Source organism: Pseudonaja textilis, chromosome 3 (assembly GCF_049901715.1).
Source record: "Pseudonaja textilis isolate UNSWEBS1 chromosome 3, rPseTex1.2, whole genome shotgun sequence".
Classification (NCBI taxonomy): Eukaryota; Metazoa; Chordata; class Lepidosauria; order Squamata; family Elapidae; genus Pseudonaja; species Pseudonaja textilis.
The window spans coordinates 53,061,936-53,086,048 of NC_141992.1; the positions used below are offsets into that span (position 1 = coordinate 53,061,936).

Genomic DNA, 24,113 nt, shown 5'->3' on the forward strand with positions numbered 1-24,113 from the left:
TTCGGAGAACCGGCAAATCCCACCTCTGACTGGCCCTGCCCCCATCTATTCTCTGCCTCCCGAGTCCCAGATGATCGGCTGGGTCTTCTTGTGGCCCTGCATAGAAGAACGGAACTGGAAAGCAGGTTAGTGGGGTGGGGAGGCAATGGAGATTTTGCAGTATCCTTCCCCTGCCATGCCCACCAAGCCATGCCATGCCATGCCATGCCCACCAATCGGTAGTAATTTTTTTTTGAATCCCACCACTGCTTTCCTCCTCTGAAAGGGAGAACTTTGATAATGCAACAGGAGGTAATGCCACATTGCACATTACCTCAGTGTAGGTACCAGCATCGGAGGAAGGGAGATATTCCTCCAGCCAAACAGCTGCAGTTCTGTTAATTATCAGCCGTTGCCCTTAGGAGCAACTGTTGCATTTTTAAAGCGCACTTTAAATACAAAGGCAATATCTGGTTTAGCTTTTATTTTAAATGGGTAAAGTGGTTGCCCATTCTCTGCTCATTTCTCCTTTTGCCTACAGCTTTTTATTCTTCGATCCTTACATAATGTCAGAAGAGGTAAGATCTTACCCAGCCTGTTGCCCTTCATTGGACTGTAATTCCATCACCCCAGAATGTGCTTTTCCAATTCTGCACTGTCCACTACTAGCTATAAAAATAAAATACAACAATGTCTGGGTTAGAACAAAGTGCCTCAGTCAATGCCAGATATATGGTTTGCCCCTCTAAACGTGACAATGAAACTCATTGCTTATGCTACCTCATCAATCTGTAAGACAAGAGAATCGGATTTTTTTTATTAAATATTTTTTAAAAAAATATCCAACTCCTCCCAAACTTACCTCACCAATTATTCATTATCAAATCTGATTTTATCAAATCAGAGATGATTTGTAAGTTTCTCAGTTGTAAATTAAAAATGAAAACTCTAATAATTGTGCCTGTCTGAATCGAAGTCTTTGACAAGACTGCAGATGATTGTAGTGTTATAACAGTGTTATAGGCTCACATCTCATCTTTGTGTTCTTGGATCATCATACTATCACATCAGCAAACAAATTGAAAGGGGCTGAGAAGATGTTAAATAGCGAACCAAGATAGGAGGATGTGATCAGTTCTCACAGAGACAGGCAGGCAGGCAGGAAGGAAGAGACAAACTTGCAACCTTGTTGAGAGGCTGTGTGACATGTAAGAGAGTGTAAGAAGAAGGAAAATAAGCTTCCCCCCCCCTCAAGCACCATGAAAATATGTATGCAAATCTTATGCTTCTTTCTTTTACTAACCTTGTACAAATGTGCAGTGATCACTGGGGTAAGTTCTCTCTCTCTCTCTTTTCATTTTTGCTTATGGACTAATGTAATTGTTGAAGAAGTTGTGTGACCACACTGCCTGTAAATTTAGGGTCCGCTTGCTATGAAGATGGAGTGTGAATTTTGGCAACGTGAGACAGAATGTTTTCTAATATTCTTAACTTGGAAGGCTGCATGTCTAATGCAGGTTTAAATAAACTCTAACACTGAGATTTTAAGTTACCATTGAAAATATACAAATCAAAATATAATAAAATAAAAATAAGGAGAACTGATGATTAATTAATCATAACTATTGCATTTTCTCAAGTCCTGGAAAGGTGGAGGGAGGAAAAACTGTTTCACTGATTTCAAAGCCTTTTAAAAATATTCATAGGCTCGGAATAGAGTCTGAAATGGTAATATAAGATATACACCAACCTAAAAATGAGACTTACTCCGAAGAAAATATGTATAGAATTGGACTGTATGTTTATATAAAGATTTAAAAGTTTAAAAATGGTATTTCTATTTTCAAATGTATGTTTTAAGGTTAGTTTAGTGAATATTGATTTATAATTTATAACATGTATAATTGTATTTTTAATATTCATTATAAGGCATTCATGAATACAACAAGGCAAGTTTGAATTTCTTTAATGGTTTTAATACATTTTTCAAAACAATATATTTTCAATATTAGCTTTAAAAATCCTAAACTGCATTTTTTGTTTCTTAATCCCATTTGAAAGTAGTTTACACAAAACTCTCTATTCACAGGCTCCAAATTGGTATAGATGTTATATTTTAAATATTACCCATGTTTATTTCCACATTAATGTATTGCTCAGCACTTGACAAGGGAACTTTTTAAAGGTTTCAGCAACTGGCTCTGTAATTTAAAAAAAGAAAAAAACATTTTCTGGTGACAGAAGCTTCAGACAATTCCTTAAATTCTAGATCATCCTATTCAAGTAAAAGATGGCTTGTGTGACTATTATTTGCCTATATCAGTTAATTGATATAGCATTATCTGCATCAGGTAAATTGAAATCTCAAATCTAAGGTTGACAGCAGCATTCTCCTGGAAGTGATTACTTACTTATACTTGTTAAAGACACACTTGTTCAAAAAAATTTCTGTTTGATATATGAAAATGGCCAAAAATTAAGAAGAATCACTTCCTGGTCCAGTCATGAAACAGGGTAGATCAACTTTCTTGAATGACAGATTGCAGATTCTGTTAAAGGACAGATAGCAATACACTGTCAGTCAACCTCATTGAGACTTCTTTCCAATATGGATAAGAGCATTTTGTCACCTTATACACACCGGCTAATCTGGGACATTAGATCCAATACATATTGATGAGTGCTTACAGTTTTTCCTATTTCTTGTAGAGGAAGTATATAATGGCTCGGTCAGAATTATAGGATGTGATTTACAATCTCTGCATATCATGTGGGACAGGAGCTCACCCCTCACTGTTGGAAATTGAATTAAACACACATGGGCATACAGTCAGTCTGTCAGTCAGACAGACAGACTCATAGCCCTTTGGTATTCAATTTTCATATGGTTTGAAAATCCTTGAAATTAGTAATACAGGTAATACAAGACTTTTTTATTACCTCCCCTGCCACCAACCCTAATGCAATACATAGAATCGCAGTGTGCAGATTAGTGGCTCTGGGAGTTGAGGTTTGGACATATCTGGAGGACACTAATTACGGAAACCACCCTGAAAATGTGTTTACAATTGCAACTTGTTTTCCAATTGATTCCTATCAATACTACTGATAACTTTATTAAAGAGCCCTGCCTTTAATCTCATAATTAAACATACTTCTCATATAAGCAACTGATTGGATCCAATTGAAACACATTATGTCAATCCACTCAATTATATTTTTTTCTCAACTGTGTGCTTATCGGCCAGATCTATCTGTCTGTTACTTTGGAAATAATCACATACAATATATAAAGAAAAACCCTTCTCACCCCTATGTGCTGTATGTATCTTCTTCAATCTCAGGTCCTTTACCAGAGGCCTGGGGTTTTGAGGGTTTTGCACAATACCTTAATTGTTCCCAGCACTGCCTTCTTCCTACCACTGGGTTCTATATACAAGAGATATACAGTATGTTGAAAATAAAATGAAACAAAAAAAACCTACAGGTAGTCCTCAACTTACAACAATTCATTTAGTGACTGTTCAAAGTTACAATGGCACTGAAAAAAGTGACTTAGGACCATTTTTTACATTTACGACCATTGCAACATTCCCCATGGTCACATAATCAAAATTTGGATTATTGGCAACAAGTTCATATTTATGATAAGTGTAGTATCCCGAGGTCATGACAAGCAAAGTCAATGGGGAATCCAGATTTACTACTAACTTAACAAATACAATGATTCACTTAACAACTGTGGCAAAAAAAGTCGTAAAATGGGGCAGAACTCACTTAACAAATGTTTCACTGAGCAACATAAATTTGGGGCTCAATTGTGGTCAGAACCCGAGGACTACCTGTATTTCATGGCAATATCTCATGGGTTGAAATTGTTTAAAATTAAACATATTCTTCTGTTATCTGTATTTAAAAGTTGTTTCTAATTTACTATGCAGATATTTCATTCAGATTTCAAATAGAAGCTGAATTCAGATTAAATCAAAATAGAAAAATAAAAATAAAAACAAAACTGTCTGAACAATCCTCTCAGTATGTCTAAAGGGATCTAAATTACAATCAAGTCAAATAAAGGGTTGACTCTCTCAAAAATATTGTAATAACTGGATGCTCATATTCTTGATGAGTTACTTCCCATTCCTTAAATAGTTCTGATGACCTCAGCATGACAATTCACAGCCTGGCAGAATTTGATTTTTGTTTGTGTAGTGTTTCTTTGAATAAAACTGATATTTATTTCCTCATCTTTACTTAATTTAAGCTATTTGAATTTTAACAGATGCAGGAAATTGCATTATTACGTATTTGTCCTGACGTTTATGCATTTAGATTGTCACAGCTGTGGCATGTAAGTGACTCAGATAATATGTTAGATGACAGTGGAAGTAGATATTTTTAAAAGAGTAGCTTACTTTGGTGCTACAACCATCAGCCATGAACAGAAAAAAATAGAATTATAGTAAAAATGGCCGGGAAAGAATTTATGACATTTTGTCAAACCTTTTGTTCATACACACACTCTTCATACACAACCATACACTCAAACACATGCTTCATTTTCATAGGCACCAAGAAGAACCAAATTCAATCTATATCAAAAGACCAGGAATTGAATTAGGAGTGTATCAGATATTGCTGCAGCTGCCAAAAAAGCCATCAGTTCTAGACTGCATTAATAGAGGGATGGAATCAAGATCATGTGAAGTGTTAATACCGCTTTATAATGCCTGAGTAAGGCCACACTTGGAATACTGCATCCACGATGTTAAAAAAAAAGATGTTGAGACTCTAGAAAGAATGCAGAGAAGAGTAACAAAGATGATTAGGGCACTGGAGGCTAAAACATATAAAGAATGGTTGCTGGAATTGGGTATGTCTAGTTTAATGAAAAGAAAGACTTTGACATGATAGCAGTGTTCCTATATCTAAGGAGTTGCCACAAAGAAGAGGGAGTCAAGCTATTTCCCCAAGCACCCAAGGGTAGGAGAAGAAGAAATGGATGGAAACTAATCAAGGAGAGAACCATCCTAGAACTAAGGAGGAATTTTCTGACAGTTAGAACAATTAATCTGTGGAAAACTTGACTCCAGAAGTTGTGAATGCTCCAACTACTGGAAGTTTTTAAGAAGAGATTAGACCATCATTTGTCTGAAACAGTATAGGATTTCCTGCCTAAGCAGGAGGTTGGACTTGAAGACCTCCAAAGCCCCTTCCAACTCTCTTATTCTATTCTATAGTCCTGAGAAGCAGAGGTTAAAGTTTAATTTAAAAAATAAATGTTAACATGGGGATTTCAAAGCACCTGGCTTATGAAGATTTTATCTGGAACCTGTTTTCTATATCAAAGGTAACTCCTGGGCTATAGGAGACGTATAGGTGAGTTTGCTCCCTTTTGATTAACCATAAACAGTTTTCATGGCAAGCAAGTAGCAACTCAAGACTGTAAGATGTAAGCCATTGGGCATCATCATTTTTTCGGAGTCCTATAGCCTACAGCTATAGTTACATGTTGCAATAATAGCATATTTGAATATAGCAATAGCAATAGCACTTATATACTGCTTCATAATGCTTCAGTCCTCATTTCACTGATCTTGGAAGGATGGAAGGGTGAGTCAACCTGGAGCCTGGTGAGATTCAAACTGCCAAATAGCAGGCAGCCAGCAGTCAGCAGAAGTAGCCTGCACTACTCCATTCTAACCACTGCACCACCACGACTCTTAATCTTGCATTTGAATCCTTCATTCATTTTTATTAGCTCCTCCATGATAATAAGTGAACTCATGAGCATTCTGCATTCTAACCACTGTGCCACCATGGGTCTTCTTCCATAAGGAAGATTGACTGAAGTTGCTGGATGAAATTTGCTGTACATAATTGCATGGGGTGGGGTGGGGAATCATTCTTTCTCTCCAGCAAATACTATTTTGCCAAGGACAAGCTGGTGGGCTCCTTTAGCTTGGATTGTAGCTCTGTTGGTGGAGTAAGATAACTTTCTCTTTGCTTCAAACCACGGCAGTAAAGCAGGGGGAATCTGAGGCTCAGTCACTGGTAGTCCTTGATTTTCCACCACAATTGAACCCAACATTTTCATTTCTAAGCAAGGCAGTTGTTAAGTGAGTTGCGCCTCATTTTACAGCCTTTTTTGCCGTAGTTGTGAAGCAAATCACTGCAATTGTGAAGTGAATCTGTGTTTGTTAAGATAATCTGGTTTCTTCCACTAACTTTGCTTATTGGAAGCCATCTAGGAAGGTTACAAATGGTGATTATACGACCATGGGACAATGCAACAGTCATAAGTACATGCCAGGTGCCAAGCACTCACATTTTGATCATGGGATCATGGAGATCCTGTAGAGGTCATAAGTGTGAAAAACCAGTCATAAATCATGTTTTTCAGTGCTGTTGAACAGTCATTAAATGAATGGCTGTAAGTTGAGAACTATCTGTATATGTGCTTGGGGACAGCAGCACAGCAAGAAAAAGATGAAGGGCGTCATTTAGTTAATGCTGATAGATTTATATTACTAGTCTGAAAGCGCTTTCACAATACAAGGACAGAGAAGATTGATAATACACTTTATATCTTCTTTCTAGTCTCTCGGGATCACAGTGGTTGCTTCTTATTGTGCCTGCATGCTCCCCAATACAAGAAATTAATGGATTCCATGCTGCTTATTGCATCCCCAAAAGTTATTTTGTTTGCCAGGGTTTGGAGCCAGCTTGATTCATTCTCCTTCTCAAGTTCCCATTAACTTTCTATTTTAGATGTTAAACAGAAAAACAAACTTCTATCCTGTTCTTCACAGGTCTTTGAATGATTACCAGCAGGAAGGCTAAAGAGGTGGGATAATCTATATTCTGTAGAGGAGCCAGGCAGCTCGGTTTCTTTCTGTAAACAGGATAGAGCTGGGGGCCAGGTATTGCTGAAAATATTTCCACCAACCGAGTTGCATTTCTATTAGTCAACCAATCCAGAGGTTTATCTTCCTCCCCAAATCGCTTCCACGCTCTCAGGGAAATCACACAAAAGGTTTGGAGTACTTTTTCTGTGGCAGTCCCTTCCTTGTGAGAGGCCCCTCCTCCCCTTGAAATCCTATATCCTAGACCTAGAAAACCTAGAACTACACCGCCTTCAGTCCAATCTAAGTATAGTCTATAAAATCATACATTGCAATGTCCTACCTGTCAATGAATACTTCAGCTTCAACCATAACAATACAAGAGCACACAATAGATACAAACTCAAGGTTAACCACACCAAACTTGATTGCAGGAAATACGACTTCAGCAACAGAGTGGTCAATGTCTGGAATACTCTACCTGACTCTGTGGTTTCTCCCCCAAACACCAAAAACTTTAACCTTAAACTGTCTACTATTGACCTCACCCCTTCCCTAACAGGTCTATAGGGGGTGTGCATAAGCGCACCAACGTGCCTACCGTCCCTGTCCTATTGTTTCTTTTTGTTTTTCTTATATGTATCCATTTCATGTATTCATAACTATGTTTATGCTTATACTTATTATCTTGTAAGTGATTGACAAATCAAATCAATAAATAATATAAGTAAAGGTTCCCCTTGCACATATGTGCTAGTTTTTTCCGGTTCTATGGGGTGGTGCTCATCTTCGTTACAAAGCCGAAGAGCCAGCGCTGTCTGAAGACGTCTCCATGGTCATGTGGCCAGCATGACTAAATGCCGAAGGTGCACAGAAAGCTGCTACCTTCCCACCAATGTGGTGCCTATTTTTCTACTTGCATTTTTTTACATGCTTTCAAACTTCTAGGTTGGCAGAAGCTGGGACAAGTAACGGGAGCTCACTCCATTATGCGGCGCTAGGGATTCAAACTGCTGAACTGCCAATCTTTCCGATCGACATGCTTGGCATCTTAGCCACTGAGTCACTGTGTGCCCTTGAAATCCTATAGGCCCCTACATTTTTAACCTTTCAGAAAGCTATAAAGAACTCCCTCCCCAAATATCGGTTTAAGGTGAAGTTGGAGTTGGAAGAGCTTGTTGTGGGTTGCCATCAAGAGACATTGGTTGTGGTACCAGGTATTCTTGTTGTTTCTGTTGCTGTTGACTTTTGATTTTTTTAATTTTTAATTAATTAATTTATTTTTGTTTTATTTGTTTGTCACACATGTACAAGATGACAAGTAGAAGTATGAACATAAACAAGAACAAAGGGAGTAAATACAGATAAATGGGGACAGTAAGACAGGGACGGTAGGCACGCTGGTGCGCTCATGCAGGCCCCCTTCAAGGACCTCTTAGGAATGGGGTGAGGTCCACGGTAGACAGTTTGAGGTTGAAACTGTGAGGGGTTGAGGATGTAACAACAGAGTCAGGTAGGGCATTCCAGGCATTGACCACTCTGTTGCTGAAGTTGTGTTTTCTGCAATCGAGTTTGGAGCAGTTTACCTTGAGTTTGTATTGGTTGTTTGCCCTTGTGTTATTATGATTGAAGCTGAAGAAGTCATTGACAGGCAAGATATTATAGCAGACCATTTTGTGAACCATGCTAAGATAGGACCATAGGCAGCACAGTTCCAGATTGTCTAGGACATTGTTTCTATATTATGGTTGTAAGCCACCTCAAGTTCTAATTTTAAGATGGGTAGCCATACAAGTTCATAAGTAAACAATTCACTGATTTTATCATGTTATATAGGCAGCCCTCGACTTACAACAGTTCATTTAATGATTGTTCAAATTACAAGGCACTAAAAATAATTTATGACCATTTTTCACATTTATGACCATGGCAGCATCCTCGTGGTCATGTGTTCAAAATTCAGAGGCTTGGCAAATGACTCATATTTATGACGGTTGCAGTGTCCCAGGATCATGAAATCATCAACTTTTGTAACCTTCTGACAACCAAAGTCAATGGAGAAGCCAGATTCACTTAACAACCTTGTGACTAATTAACAACTGAAGTAATTCATTTAACAGCTATGGCAAGAAAGGTCATAAAATGAGGCAAAACCCGCTTAACAACTATCTTGTTTAACAACAGAAATTTTGAGCTCAAAAATTATGATCGTAAGTCGTGGAGTCCTTGTATTACTTATACTTTTTTAATGGACTCAATTCATCACATTTATTTTGCAAGCAGGACAGCTTAAAAATTATGATCTAAACCTATAATTTTCATAAGTCTTATTTGACAAATTATGGTCCTCTGTTTGAGTTTTGTGTATAACTCTCCTGTGTAGTTCACAGTGCTATAAAACTGTAGCCTTTTTATTTATCTATCAAATTTCTACACTGAACCTCAGCTAAGTGATTCTGGGAGGATTACAAGTAAAAAGGAAGGTGCTGTTGTGTTCCTGTGACTGCCAAATTGTCAGCCAAAATTATGGCTGGTAATTTGGTAATTGCCACCTCTCAGCATTCTAGAATATTCCAGATTGGAGAAGGCTGTTCTATGTGGCACTGGAAGATCTTTTTGAATTTTTTCCTGGCTTCGCGGCTGGACTCAATTATTTCCCCAGGGTAAACATCTACCCATCCAAGACTGTTGTGGAATTCAGGCAAATGATGGAGGCAAATAACAATGTCTTCTAGTGAAATTTTCATTCTCCTTCACCAATATTCTCATTGTTCTAGTTGCAGATATTGCAGATTGAGGTTTCACCTTTGAAAATAATATGGGCCTTTATTTTCTGATTGTTTTATTTAAATTGCAAAATTAACTCTACTGTTAAATGTTTAGAAGTTAAGTCACAATGGAAATCACAATTTCTTTATTAAAGCCGTTGCAAATATTTAGAATTGGTTTACCAAAATATTATTCCTGCTGAATAAGAATCTTACAGATTGCCTCATTCTTTTCTGGAAAGCAAAACAATGAGTTATTTCTTACCAACAGAATTGTGGCATAATCAGAATTAGATGCCCACTGCAAATTACAAAGCTTCTTAAACAAGGGAGAATTGAAGAAGTGGAATAATTTTTCTGCTTATTATTTCTTCCCCTGAAAATCTGTATATTTATTGCTCTTTTGAGATGCACTGTTATTGCATCCCCATATTTCAGAAAGAATGCCATATAAATGTCATTTCATTTTGTTGTGATGCCTGCAATTTTACTCCCTTTTGTAATAAATGATGAGATTAGTTATAAGCAGTCATGTTTTATTCACCTGACATCTCTTTCTTCTTCTAAATGCATCCCCGTTATACACACCTGCTTTTTGATTAACGTGTTTCACAGAGGAAGCAACTTTGCCAGTGTGCTGGGTCGAACAAGAGTCTAATAGCAAACAAACTCTAGACTAATTTATATGGCAGGGGTTGCTGGGAAGCTACTCAAAAACCTTGCCTGAGGCCAATTGGCATAGACCCTCTATTAGCAGTCCAACATCCATGTTCTGGCAAGGGCTCTACAACTGACATAGGCTTAATGAATTATTTAAAATTAACATGGGCTTAATTCTATGTGTATCTTCATAATACCTGCATGATTTAATGTCCAACAAGCTCCTAACAAGCCTGTATGTGAAGACAGGTTTTGCCTATCACAAATCTACAAAGATTTTCCTTAACTGGATATTTTGCAGATTTAGATATCAGTACAGCTCTTTGGATACTTCCAGGGATGGGCTGCTGGCGGTTTGCAGGGGTTCGGGAGAGCCCCTAGCTAAGATTCTGTGCAGTTTGGAGAACCCCCCAATCCCACTCCTGGCTGGCCCTGCCCACCCCATCCCTCCCACACGGGTGCAGGTAAGTGCAGGGCATGCACAGAGGCTCAGGGAAGGCCCAAAATGGGCCTCCTGGAAGTTCAGGAAGGCCAGAAGTGGGCCCGTTTCCGGCTTCCAGAGAGCGTCCAGAATCTGGAGAGCCATTTTCGCCCTCCTGGAGCTCAAGGAAAGCATCCGGACGCAGGGGAGGGTAAACACACTCCCTCCCATGGTACAGGAGGCCGACTAGGCCACACCCACCATGGCCACACCCACCCAGCAACCAGGCAGAGAACCCTTTGCTGAAATTTTGGAAGCCCACCCTTGGATACTTCCATGATATAGAATGGCAATTAATAGTTCTTTGCTTGATCTAAGGGCAATTCCACACTGCAATCTAAATTGCTTCTCTTCTAAACGGAGCCTAATTTTTCTTAAGGTAATTTAAGACATTTTGGTTCAGTTTGCAGTGGATTGGCAATAGGTCTGGCTCGATGCTCATTCTGGACTACTAACTGTTGGAAGATCTGATTTCTTGTTCTCCTTTTTCTTCCCTTCTCATCCATGTAAGGAAAGCAAACCTCCTTGACAATACTGCGTGGACTAATCTACTATTGCCTGCGGGTTTTTTTTTAGGATTGTCCCTTCCTCACTAGTCCTCATGGCTTTCCTTTGATATTTGTTATGCATGGATGCCTTTGCATCACCTTCCAAAATTGTCTTCTTTACATTACAACAGATATTTTCTTCTTTTCCTTCCTTAAAGTAGAATCACTGTTCTGATGCTGCCATAATCAAAACAATAGGGAAGTTATTGAGTATCCATTTAACATAATTCTGGAAGTTTAGCTTCCAGTTATTGATTTAATTTGTATTGACCATTTTAGTTGTGCAATTAACAGTAGTAAAAAGACTGCTTTACTGTATTATTCAAGTAATTTAATTCCATATGAGCATTAAATTAGATGCCAGCGAAGGATACTGCATAATAGGAGTGGGCAACTAAGACCTGTGGACTTCAACACCCAGAATTCCTGAGCCAGTATAGAAAGTACACATATTCTCTTCTATGAGCTATTTTGTTGGTCAGTTAAGTTGTGTCTGACTCTTCATGATCCCACTGTCCACAGCACACCAGGCTCCCCTGTCCTCCCCTGGAGTTTGCCCAAATTTATGTTCATTATGTTCACACTCTCTAGCCATCCCATCCTCTTCTGCCGTCCCCTTTTCCTTTTGCCTTCAATCTTTCCCAACTCTCTTCTCATTAGGTGGATAAAGTATTTGAGCTTCAGCTTCAAGTACCTGTCCTTTCAAAGAACAGTCAGGGTTGATTTCCTTTGGGGTTGACTCATTTGATTTCCTTGCAGTCCAAGGGACTCTTAAGAGTCTTCTCCAGTACCAACAATTCAAAAGCATCAACTCTTCAGCGTTCAGCCTCCCTGATGGTACAACTCTCACAGCCGTACATTACTACAAGTAGTTCTTGACTTGCAAACATAACTGAGCCCAAAATTTCTGTTGCTAAGTGAGATGTTTGCTAAGTGAGTTTTGAACTCCATTTTATGACCTTTCTTGCCACAATTGTTAAGTGAATCACTACAGTTGTTAAGTGTCAGGGCTCTTGTTGTTACCCCCATTTAAATTATGAGTCTCTAGCTGGATTTTCAAAGCTCAAAGACGATTTATTAGGAGAAGACAAGCTAATGCTGCCTGGGTGTAGCTGACTCTGAGACAGATCATTCGTTGTCACCCTTGACCCTGGTTTCCCCCCAGGGAATTATGTATCATAATACATATTCTCCAATGGGACACATCCATAGCCAAGAGTCATCAAGCATACTCTCCAGTTAGAATTTTGCGCAGCAGAAACTTTAGTCGCCTGGAAACTATCTATGAAAACATCCATGGAATGCAGTTGTGGTTTTGCAAGCTGTTACACTACTCCCCCCTCTTTCTGTCGGCAACTCTAAAAGACCAGAGAAATATTTTATGAGTTGACATTAAGTTAGTAACACAGTTATTAAGTGAATCTGGTTTCCCTGTTGACTTTGCTTGACAGAAGGTCACAAAAGGGGATCACATGGCCCCAGGACCCTGCAACCCTCATAAATATTTTTTCTAGCAAACATAATTCTGGCTTGTGATTCATCCAGCCTATCACTTTGGATGATATACTCTGCATATAAGTTAAATAAACAGGGTGATAGTATACAGACTTGTCGTACTCCTTTCCCTATTTTGAACCAATCAACTGTTCCCTGTCTGGCTTTAACTGTTACTTCTTGAACCGCATACAGGTTTCTCTGGAGACAGGTAAGATGGTCTAGTATTCCCATCTCTTTAAGAACATGCCAGTTTGTTCAGATCCACACAATCAAAGGCTTTAGTGTAATCAACGAAGCAGAAGTAGATGGTTTCTGGGAACTCCTTTTCTTTCTCCCTAATCCAGTGAATTTTGGCAATTTGATCTCTAGATCCTCTGTCTCTTCGAAACCCAGCTTGTATTTCTGACAGTTCTCAGTTCACTTGCTGCTGAAGCTTAGCTTGTGGGATTTTGACCATAACCTTGCTAGAGCGTGAAATGAGCGCAGTGTGAACATTTTTCAGTATGGGGTTTGAACATAAACAGACCTGTGGCTGCTGTTGATTTTTAAAAATTTGCTGGCATTTGTTATGCAACTTTAACAGCACAATAACAACATCATGTTTTAGGATTTTAAATAGCTCAGCTAGAATAACTTCACTTCCACTAGCTTTGTGGTTAACTATGCTTCTTAAAGCCCACTTGGCTTCATACTCCAGGATGTCTGGCTCAAGGTCAGCAATGGTTATCGGGACATTTAAGATCTTTCTTGTATAGTTCTTCTGTGTATTTTTGCCACTCTTCTTAATCTCTTAGAAAGCTCCAACCTTTTGCTGCCATCAAGTGGTCACTAGCATTTTTACAGTCCAGGTAAAGCAGATCTACCTTAAAGTAAATCCCTTGGAAAAGCTTGTGTTTTCTGTACTCCTATGATCATTAAATCAGTTCCCAAACTTAAACAAACAATTGCATGTAAGAGTTATTGGATAATTCTTAGTATGTACCACTCAGCAGAGACTACAGTGTTGTCATGTAAAAATTATAATTATTAATGTTTATGTTAAATTTAATCTTCTATTTGGTTAGCTCTCTGACAAAATTTATATTTAGTATCAGATATAAAATCTGTTATTCAGCTATAATAAATGTTGGGACCTACAAGTGACATTTTTCCAGGTCTTGATGTTTTTAATTATTTGTAAGATGTTCTTTATTAGAAGACTGCTTTTCTAAAAATTCTGACAGATCTTTACATCTGCAATAAAACTATAATGGTAAATAACAGTTTCCTCTTCACACTACCATTTCTGTGGGGTTTTTTTTTGCAGGCCTGTGAAAGAGATCTGCAGTGTGGAAGTGGGACATGTTGTGCCATCAGCTTGTGGCTCCGTGGGCTTCGTATGTGCACTCCATTGGGGCGTGAGGGAGATGAATGCCACCCTATTAGCCATAAGGTATTTGTAAATGGCCTCAACTAGCTCAAAACATGAAGTACTAATTGTTTTTCATGTTAACATTTTTCTTTGTCAATTGATTTGTTGTCAATTCTTTGACAATTCTTTGTCAATTGATTTGTTGATATATACCGGTATGTATATCAGCTGCTGGAACAAGTGACATTTTCTACACATTATTTGTATACATTATTTGTATTTTTTACACAGGCTTCACATTATTAATCACTAGTTTACTAACATGTTTACATATCAATTTGCATCTAGAGGGTCCCAAAGCAAAATGCATTTGTGCATTAGTTGAGAATTCCATTTTCTACAAGCTAAACATTGTTTGATTTTGTTGAGTTGAGTTATAGAATCAAAACAATGCTAACATTATCTGCTGCATAATTATCAGCTAAATTTAGCTAAATCAGCTAAAACCTCTGATTTCTTTTTTTCTTAAAACAAAGTTTTTATTTTTTACAACATACGAACAAAACATAAAAACATAAAACCGTCTTTCAATTAAATTCATACAGTGTGTAAAACTTCTGATTTCTTAACTGAAGTTAAGTTGCTTCACATAACGATTTACTTTTGCAAGGAAATAAGTTTTTTTTTAAGAAAGCAGGTGACAACATAGCATTAACTTTGTATGAAAATGTGGCCTTTTATTTCTCTCTAATGAAATGCTATCACACATTCTAAAAATCACCAAGCGAGAAGTGGGCCACATTTTTTCCATGTTGCATAGGGCTTCATTCCCCGTTAGTTCAGAAATTTTTAGAAAACTGAAGATCCTGGGTCCATTCCAAATTACATTATAGAGTTTACGTCAGGGTTTTTCAAACTTGACAACTTTAAGATGAGTGGACTTCAACTCCCAGAATGCTCCTAGTCATCATTCCCAGAATTCCATCTAAAAGTTGCTATGTTTGAAAAAAGACAGGCTTAGGTAGATTAGGCCATATAAATCCATTTCATTTTGCTTTTATTAAGTATAAAGTGTTTTACAGCTTTTTTGTGCATTTAGTTGCTTACTTTAATTGATTGCAAAGTTTATTCTTAACATTATTTATATTTTCTATTTTCTTTAAAAGGTCCCTTTCTTTGGAAAACGACAACATCACACCTGTCCTTGTTTGCCAAATCTCATATGTTCTAAGTTCACTGGTGGTCGATACCGATGCTCAATAGACTTCAAGAACATGGATTTTTAATGAAAAGTGCTTTGTGACCTTCATACCTTTAAATCCACAGCATGTTAAAAAGTGTTGAAGATAATTGTCAGTTTGCACAAATGACTTAAATGGGCTGTCAGTAATTAGTAACTTCTGGATGTGCAAATATTGTTCCTGTAAAACAAATGAAGAGATTCCAGAACTGGGATTAAAAATGTAAACTTGCAGAGTGAATAATGTGAGCTGGGTATATTTTTGTGGTTCTGGAAACATCTGTATTTATTCCAGAATATCTTTTTTTATAAACTAGGTAGTTAATATTATTGTTTCTGGAAAAAATGATAGATATGGATTAGATAGATAGCTAGACAGACAGGCAAAGAGACATAGATAATAGATATTGGTGTTCTCCTCATCTTTCCTACTCACAGTTTAATCTCAATGTGCAAAGTCACTCATGGACAGATTGTATACTTTTCCACTGCACTGACAAAAGTTTGCCAACTTCAAAGGGTTTGCTAGCTCTGACCATCACAAGTACAATCAGAGGCAGATTCCCTATGAAACGATGTGTTTCCAGACAGAAGTGAGAAAATACTTAAGTCTCATAATGTTGTGACATTGTGGGAAGTTAAGAAATCCCTGATGAAAGCAGACAAAACGTAGCATCATCAATTTCCTACAGTTTGATTAAAAAGTTAAATTGCCACAAAATATTTCAGGAAAGGGAAAGCAATCAAATTGGTAGTACAAGGAAAGGAATAACTCTTCTCTTCCATTTCCCTACTGAACATTTTTTCCTGTTGCCATGGGTACTAAGAAAGAAAACTTAAAGACGTTTTTCTACTGTGGCCTTGATCAGATTGACTTCCCACCCCCCCTTGAATGTGATTAACGTTTTTATACAATTCCTACTTTAACTAGTTATAATTAAATGGCTATTATATTTTAGGCAAGGGAAAAAACCAGACTAATGCTTCTTGGACAAACAAACTAAGAATTTTGGATCTGAACCCTCCTGGTGTGGGATTCCAGTACTTTCCTGAACCTTGGCAAGCATTTTAATTCTTTAGTGGTCACTAGCTACAGCATCCCTTAAATGCTGTAAGTTCAATCCTTTAAATAAGTGTTTCCTGATTTTAACATGCCTGGACCAACTCCCACCATTTCCCAGCCAGTATGCTTTAATCAAAAAGACCACTTTCTGAAACATTTAATCCAGAGGTAGCATGCTTGTATGAAATAAAATATGTATAATTGTTATTTTAGGGAGTGGGGGAGTGGTGTTGAGTTGTTTTATGGATCACATTTTTGTCTGAGATCTGCTCAATAGAATGGAGTAGAAAGAATTTAATAATGGAAAGAAAGAAAGAAAACAGGTTTGCCACAAAAGATACCAAATCAGTATTAACCTTTCCATTTTTTTTTCTGGAAATGGGAAACCCTTCAGGCACAGTTTGAAAGTTTGTATTTCTGCCTAAATCGGGTTAAGTATAGAACTATAAAATATTCACCTCCCATGAATTCTCATCCATGATGCTGTCTCAAGAACATTATTTTGAATGTGGATAGAAGCCAATAATTACGGGGCCTGGATATGTACCATGTTTGATAAAATTATTTTCCCCTTGTAACATGCAGATATACTTCGATTATTGTTATGTGTGCTTTATTGTAAAATAAAGTATATTACCTGTAGTGTATATAAAATATAGAAGTACTAGATGTCTGTCATATCATGTAATACAAGTCATGAAATTACTGTTAGAATACTTTGGCCAGATAAAGAATGCATACTTTTTAACCACTTTTAAAAAATGATAATTTACACACACACACACACACACTCACTCACATTGCATCAGTTTGAAAGCAGTTCTGGACCTCTGATTCCAAAATATTGGCAAACGTTTGACAACAGAGCTGATTTGTTTCTGACTCTGTAACACTGTTTTTTTTAATCAGATGCAGCTCTGTGAAGTTTCTGTTTTTTATTTCTATTCAGTTAGTTTTGATGGAATTTTGTTTATATTTATCCATTTCCCCATTCTTGCCTCAGTTTGTCTCCCTGCAGCTCAAGGTAAAGAAGCAATTTTTGCTGTTAGGCTAAGCACCGTAAAGCCAACAGATCGTAAAGCTAACAGGTGGTATTCAGCAGGTTCTGTGGAGAACCGGTAGCAGAAATTTTGAGTAGTTTGGAGAACCAGCAAATACCACCTCTGACTGGCCCCGCCCCCATCTATTCTCTGCCTCCCTAGTCCCAGCTGATGTTGCCCTGCACAGGAGAATGGAGCTGGAAAGCAGGTTAGTGGGGTGGGGAGGGAATGGCGATTTTGCAGTAACCTTCCACCAGGAGTGGGTAAGGAATGGAGATTTTACAGTATCCTTCCCCTGCCATGCCCACCAAGCCACGCCATGCCCACCAAGCCACGCCCATAGCACTGGTAGTAAAAATGTTTGAATCCCATCACTACAACAGATGGATTTGAAGAGCATGGACCAACTTCAAAGTGCTATTGGGGAATGAATAGGAAGTTCTCAGAGGCTGTTTCTCATGGCATGAATGTTTGTCCCTTTTTATATCTGGCCATGTTTGGAATTTAATAGACTGCCATGGCAAGAGCCTTGGCTAACCATAAAATATCATTCTGCAAAAAGCCAGCTGGTACTATGGAGACATGAGCACACGGATTATAAGGTTGATGCATGGCCTGAAATTCAAAACACAAAATAATGTGACATCATCATTCCGTCCTTCCCAAAACACAAAAGGCAAATATGTACCTGTTTCAGAAGATGGTTTTTTATTTTCTTTCTCTCTTTCTGTCAGTCAGCCCACGTTCCCAATTTCTCTCTTTGGACACAGCAAATACAGTAAATTTTGTTCTCCAGAGTGGAGGACAAAATTATAAAGAGACCACATGCTAGATGCCTGACTCCCACCCATTGATGCGCCTTCTTACTTCTTTTCTCCACAGCAGAAACTCTTTTGTTGGTGGTGGTGGTTTTAGGCTTTATCCAACATATTAGTTAAAATGGGAGTGTCTGTGTACAGCGAAGACTGAATAATTAACAACAAGGAGGAAAAAAGAGTGGGGGGTGGAGGGGTAGAGAAGAAGAGAGCAAACAATCTGGTGGCCATGCTGGTGGTGGGATATTGGGATCCCATCACCATGAGATGAGCTGTTCCTTCCCAAACTACTTTCAACTTAAAAGCATTTGGTGGCACACAAACTGGCCCATATGTGGGCCAATTCTCTAGGTGTCAAAATGTGAAAAATATTCCTTGCTTTCCACATTTTGCCCCAAATTGGTTTCACACTAATCAAATTAAAATTATAAGATCTGGGCATTGGATCAATGTAATATTGGTGTGTTTTTATTATGGCATCTGAGCAGCTTTCTTTTTAATCTTCCTATATTTTCTTATTAGCAAAGCAATTATAATTTGTTCTTGGTTCAAGTAAGGAGAAGATGTAATCCAAAGGTCCACTTTTTGGACTCATGAATACACTTAGAGTTCACTGATGGGGTGATGGCCACCAGAACATTCAAAAAGAGGATGAGTTAGATTCATAGTTGTTACAAAATGTATTTATTTATACATCCTGCCTACAGTAAAAACTCTTGATTTTAATGGTTTATGTGCTACACTTGAATCATTGACAGGATTTCTTCTCCAGCTGATAGGCAACAACAGCAGAAGTCTGCATTTGCTTTCTAAATGTGTTGGATTGGTTACCATGTGACACAGAATGCTAGACTACATGAATCTTTGGTCTGACCCACCAAATATCCTACAGAAGTTCTAACGGGCATGCCAAGAGCAACAGTAGAAAGGCTACACATTTGTCACTTGAAGGAAAGTACTACAACCTATGATGTCTAAAACATCAAAGAATGTTGCACTCTTCAAATGCGATAGGAAGAGTAAGTATTTGCAACCTCATGTGTCTTGACCTTGCAAAGCAATATTTTCCAAGCAAAACTGCTCTGAATTTGAGATAACTGGGCAACATTCTCCCAAAGTCATTAGAAAGAAAGGTGACCTACAACGCAGAAGAAATCTTGTTTGCTTTGTTTAATTCTTTCTTTAGTCAGGACGATAACATTAACAAAAATATGATTTGACTCATTTAAATATATCAATATCACATACAAATGACCTTTTCTGACATGACAAGCTATGTAACGAGTCGAATAGCTTTTGGTGGAATTTTTAAATGATTGCTAAGGCTTACTAGGGCAAAGCCAAGGGTATTCAAATATAAGATTGTCACAGGCTTTGCTTCTGAACTGGAGATGTCTTGCTTAGCCAAGGTGGCAAGTGACACAAGAAGCACACTGCAGTGAAGGCTTTTTTACTTTTCGCTATATATAATTATTAACACCAGATCCTTAAAAGACAATCCTGATGTCAGGTTTCCTCTGTCTCTCCTGTTTCCTCCCCTTTTCTCTACAACTCTATCCTCCTTTACTGGGCTAAACAAGAGACAGAATGAAAGGAAAGAAACAAACTAGATTACTAAAAAGTGTTCAGTGTGGCTTGATTTCCTCCAGCTCAGCTGAAACACTTCCCATTTCTGCCTTGGGGAAGAACCTTTCTCAGCATCTTATTTCCAGTCCTTCCTCATAGACCAGGGCTTCTCTAACATTTCCCACGGTCCTCTCCTGGTTCTTGGGTGAAGTCACCACTTTCAGCCAGCTAGGTTCCTATCTCCCATCTGGGCTCTTCGGTGGAAGTCTTCCTTCTGGTCTTTTCTTGCTTTCTTGCTTTCTTCTGTGAAAACAACCTCTGAACTGTTCTAGTCCCTGAATGGGAACCGACACTTACCCTACATGCTTCACTTCAGCCTCCAAGTTCTCCAATGCACGCAACATTCTTCTGATATATTTTATAAGTACAGAGCTTAGAGACCACTGTGGACACGTTCTTCCTGTATTTTTCCCATACCATAACCACGTTTTAAAAACTCCAAAAAGAAAAAAAAAATTGAAGTCATCAATGAAGATGCTCTAGGATGATAATGTTGGATGCAATTTTTGAATTCCTTTCCCCTGCCCCAAAATAGGTTAATCTGGCCCCTTTTTTGGCATTAATTTTAATTTGAAATAGTAAATTAATAATTTTAGGTTTGTTCTATTATAACTAGATAATATATAAAAATACTCATCAGTAAAGGATACAGAGAAAACAGTTTTTTTTTCTTTTTTGTAACCAGAAATTTTTTGAAAAAAATTGACAAAATTTTTTGGTCATTGAAAATTTTTTGACCAAAAATTGAGACTTTTGTCTCAATTTACACCCTCACAAAGAAGATCATAATGATGGAACTCCAAAATACAATTTCAAAAAAGCCAACCATGATTTCATAGATGCTGACCTATCTTCTCTTGATTGGCACATTCTGTTCTCTAACTGTAATACTACAGAAGACCATTATAATGCATTCTACTTAAACTTGAAAGAGTCATAAAACTATATGTACCATTAGTAACGCCTAAATAATAATAAAAAAAACAAATTACCCATAACAATAAGAAAACTCCAATTAAAAAAATCATTATGGCATAAAAAGAAAACTAGCTATGTAGCGAACTTTAAAAACCAATACAACACCTTATGCCGAAAGATAAAGGCAGAATGCATAAATTATTACTGCAAGCAAGAGGAAAACCTCCTACATACAAAATCCACCCGCACCTTCTACAATTTTGTAAACACCAAACTTAAAGACTCAAGAACTATCCCACCTCTAAAGGGACCAAATGGCAAAGACTGCAATGATGAAGCTGTTAAGGCCAACCTCTTCAACACATTCTTCAGCTCAGTCTTTGTTAACAGCAATGGCTCATGCCCCACATTTCCTAGTCGTACCACAACTAACTGCAATGATCTACTACATATTGACTTTACAGAAGATAATGTAGAAAAGGCATTATGTAATCTAAAACCATCCCTATCTATTGGCCCCAATGGATTATGTGCATACTTCTTAAAAAAGCTTTCCTCTGCCATAGCAGAACCCCTAAGCATTATATATGATATATCATTCGGAACCAGCTCCTTACTAAACCTATAGTCCTTAGCTACAGTCATCCCTACCTTCAAAAAAGGTGACCCCAGGCTGGTTGAAAACTACAGACCAATTGCGCTATGTTGTGTCACATGCAAAGTCATGGAATCAATCATTAACCAATTCATCACCCTCCACTTAGAGTCAAACAACCTACTCTCCAAAAAACAATTTGGTTTCAGGAAAAAATTGTCCTGCAACCTAAAACTCCTACACTGCAAAAACATATGGACTACTCTACTCAACCAGGGTAAAGCAATAGATGCAATTTACATAGACTTCTGCAAAGCCTTTGATTCAGTGGTACATGACAAACTACTGTTAAAACTAATCTCTTACGGCATTTCTGGATCCCTTCATAAGTGGATTACTGCATTCCTGTCAAACAGGCAACAAATAGTAAAAATAGGGCACTCCTATTTTTATCAAACCCTGCTCCAGTTAACAGCTGTGTCCCCCAAGGCAGCGTTCTAGGACACACACTCTTTATACTCTATATAAATGCCATTTGCGATCACCTTATAAGCAACTGGGTCCTCTTTGTGGATGATGTAAAACTATTCAACACCACCGACAATGCTATTGCTCTTCAAAGTGACCTTGATTATGTGTCTGAATGGTCAACAATTGGCAACTCCAAATCTCGACCAACAAATGCTCTGTCCTACACATTGGTAAAAAAAAATCAGCACACCAAATACAAACTAGGTGGCTATGACCTCATTGATGACCCTCACTCTGTCAAGGACCTAGGAATACTCATATCTAATGACCTAAGCACCAGAGTTCACTGTAACAACATTGCCAAAAAGGCATTAAGAGTTGTAAATCTAATCTTACAAAGCTTCTCCTCTGGAAATATTGAATTGCTAACCAGGGCATACAAAACCTTTGCGAGACCAATACTTGAATACAACTCATCTGTCTGGAATCTGCACTGTATATCAGACATTAATACAATTGAGTGAGTCCAGAAGAGTACTACGCTCCTCTGCTCGCAACAGAATACCCTATATCACCAGACTTGAAATTTTGGGCTTGAACAATCTTGAATTACGCCGCCTATGGTTGGACTTAAGCGTAGTACACAAAATTATCTGCTACAATGTCCTACCAATCAATGACTACTTAGGCTTCAACCGCAACAATACAAGAGCACACAAGAGATACAAACTCAATGTTAACGCTCCAAACTTGATTGCAGAAAGTACAACTTCAGCAACAGAATGGTCAATTCCTGGAATGCACTACCTGACTCTATAGTTACATCCTCAAACCCCCACTCCTTTAACCTCAAACTATCCACTATTGACCTCACCCCATTCCTAAGAGGTCTGTAAGGGGTGTGTATAAGTGCACCATCATGCCTCCCATCCCTGTCCTATTGTCCCCATTTAATTGTACCTATTTTCTGTATTCTTACTCATGTTTATACTTATACCTATTATTTTGTAAGCAATTGACAAATCAAATCAAATCAAATAAATAAATAAATTTCATCCTGAAGTTTGTTGAATTGGTCCAAAAAACATTGTTGAAAACAAATGTTTGACAATTTTAGTTGAAAAACAAGAAGCAGGGAAATACGGATATAACACATGAAAACTAATCATGGATACATTAGTTGTTTGATCCTTGGGCTATGGAATAGGTAAGGAAAAATATTGTAACAAGCAAACCAAGATTATATTAGTGGGACCAGTAAAAAACAGCAATATATTTCATGTCTGGTTTTCAAGAATCAAAAACATTAAGATACTGGAAGACATTATTTGAAAGAGACTACCATGCAAATCTGAAGATTCTATTACTCTAAGTTTAATTGTTACTGATACAGAAAAAAAAGATGTCATGATAAAGCTTTTTACAGTACATTCAGAAGTATATCACTAACATGATTACACTGCTAGCAGGGCCTGTTAGGAGGTTCTGGTATGACCTAACATCGAACTAATATTAGTATTAAATATATTTAATTAGTATTAAATATCAATATCTTAATATAATCTCAAATTTCCTCAGCAGTTATGCTCAAAAGATATGTGCCAAGGACTTCAGATTAAAGTGGAACATTTGCCTTGGAACCATAAGAACTGGAAAAATACACAAGGTCATGTGGAACTTGGATTCTCCCTCACTTATATATTACCTTTCTTCATAGCCTTTGCCATTGCTGAAAACATAAGACTGCAATGCCTAGTGAACAGAGTTCAATCAGTTAAAGTGAGCAAGAACTATATTGAGCAAATTTACTTAAGATTGGGCTGTATATAAGGGTTTTGTGTGTGTAAAAAATAACGTAGCAATAGAATGAAATCTAACCACACAGATCAATTGAAATTAATGTGGTTTCATTTAATGTGAACTCCATTAATTTCAATATGTCTGCTCTAAGCAGAGTAAGTCTGCATTTACATAATAGTAAAGTCCTGTTGGAGATTACATAGTAAATCAACTACTGCACAAAATGCTATTGAAGTATGAACATTTCCTACAAGTCTGTTGAACAGAATGCATGTTCTAAAAATGCTTATTTTTTTCTCTTTATACACCGATTATGAATATATCTTTAAAAATTCTACTCCTTACAAATTTATCTCACTGTGCACAAATCTTTCACAATATGTTTGACAATTCAAGAGTGAGAACAATAGAATGTT

The 24,113-nt window shown here is 37.6% G+C and overlaps 1 protein-coding gene across 1 annotated transcript; it reads left to right on the forward strand.

The window, feature by feature from the left end:
• The first annotated feature begins 1,182 nt into the window (after window positions 1-1,182).
• Window positions 1,183-16,243, forward strand: PROK1 (prokineticin 1). Its single transcript, XM_026707283.2, has 3 exons — window positions 1,183-1,310; window positions 14,085-14,210; window positions 15,296-16,243. Exons 1-3 carry the CDS (start codon window positions 1,239-1,241, stop codon window positions 15,413-15,415), a joined length of 318 nt encoding a protein of 105 aa, XP_026563068.1. The 5' UTR covers window positions 1,183-1,238; the 3' UTR covers window positions 15,416-16,243.
• Window positions 16,244-24,113: the final 7,870 nt, after the last annotated feature.

What these genes read in the sequence shown, in the direction of transcription:
- PROK1 (XM_026707283.2), top strand. Translation starts at nt 1,239, where the DNA reads ATGAAAATATGTATGCAAATCTTATGCTTCTTTCTTTTACTAACCTTG. An exon ending in AATGTGCAGTGATCACTGGG is followed by an intron (nt 1,311 to 14,084) that starts GTAAGTTCTCTC and finishes TTTTTTTTGCAG; the next exon opens with GCCTGTGAAAGAGATCTGCA. An exon ending in GCCACCCTATTAGCCATAAG is followed by an intron (nt 14,211 to 15,295) that starts GTATTTGTAAAT and finishes TTTCTTTAAAAG; the next exon opens with GTCCCTTTCTTTGGAAAACG.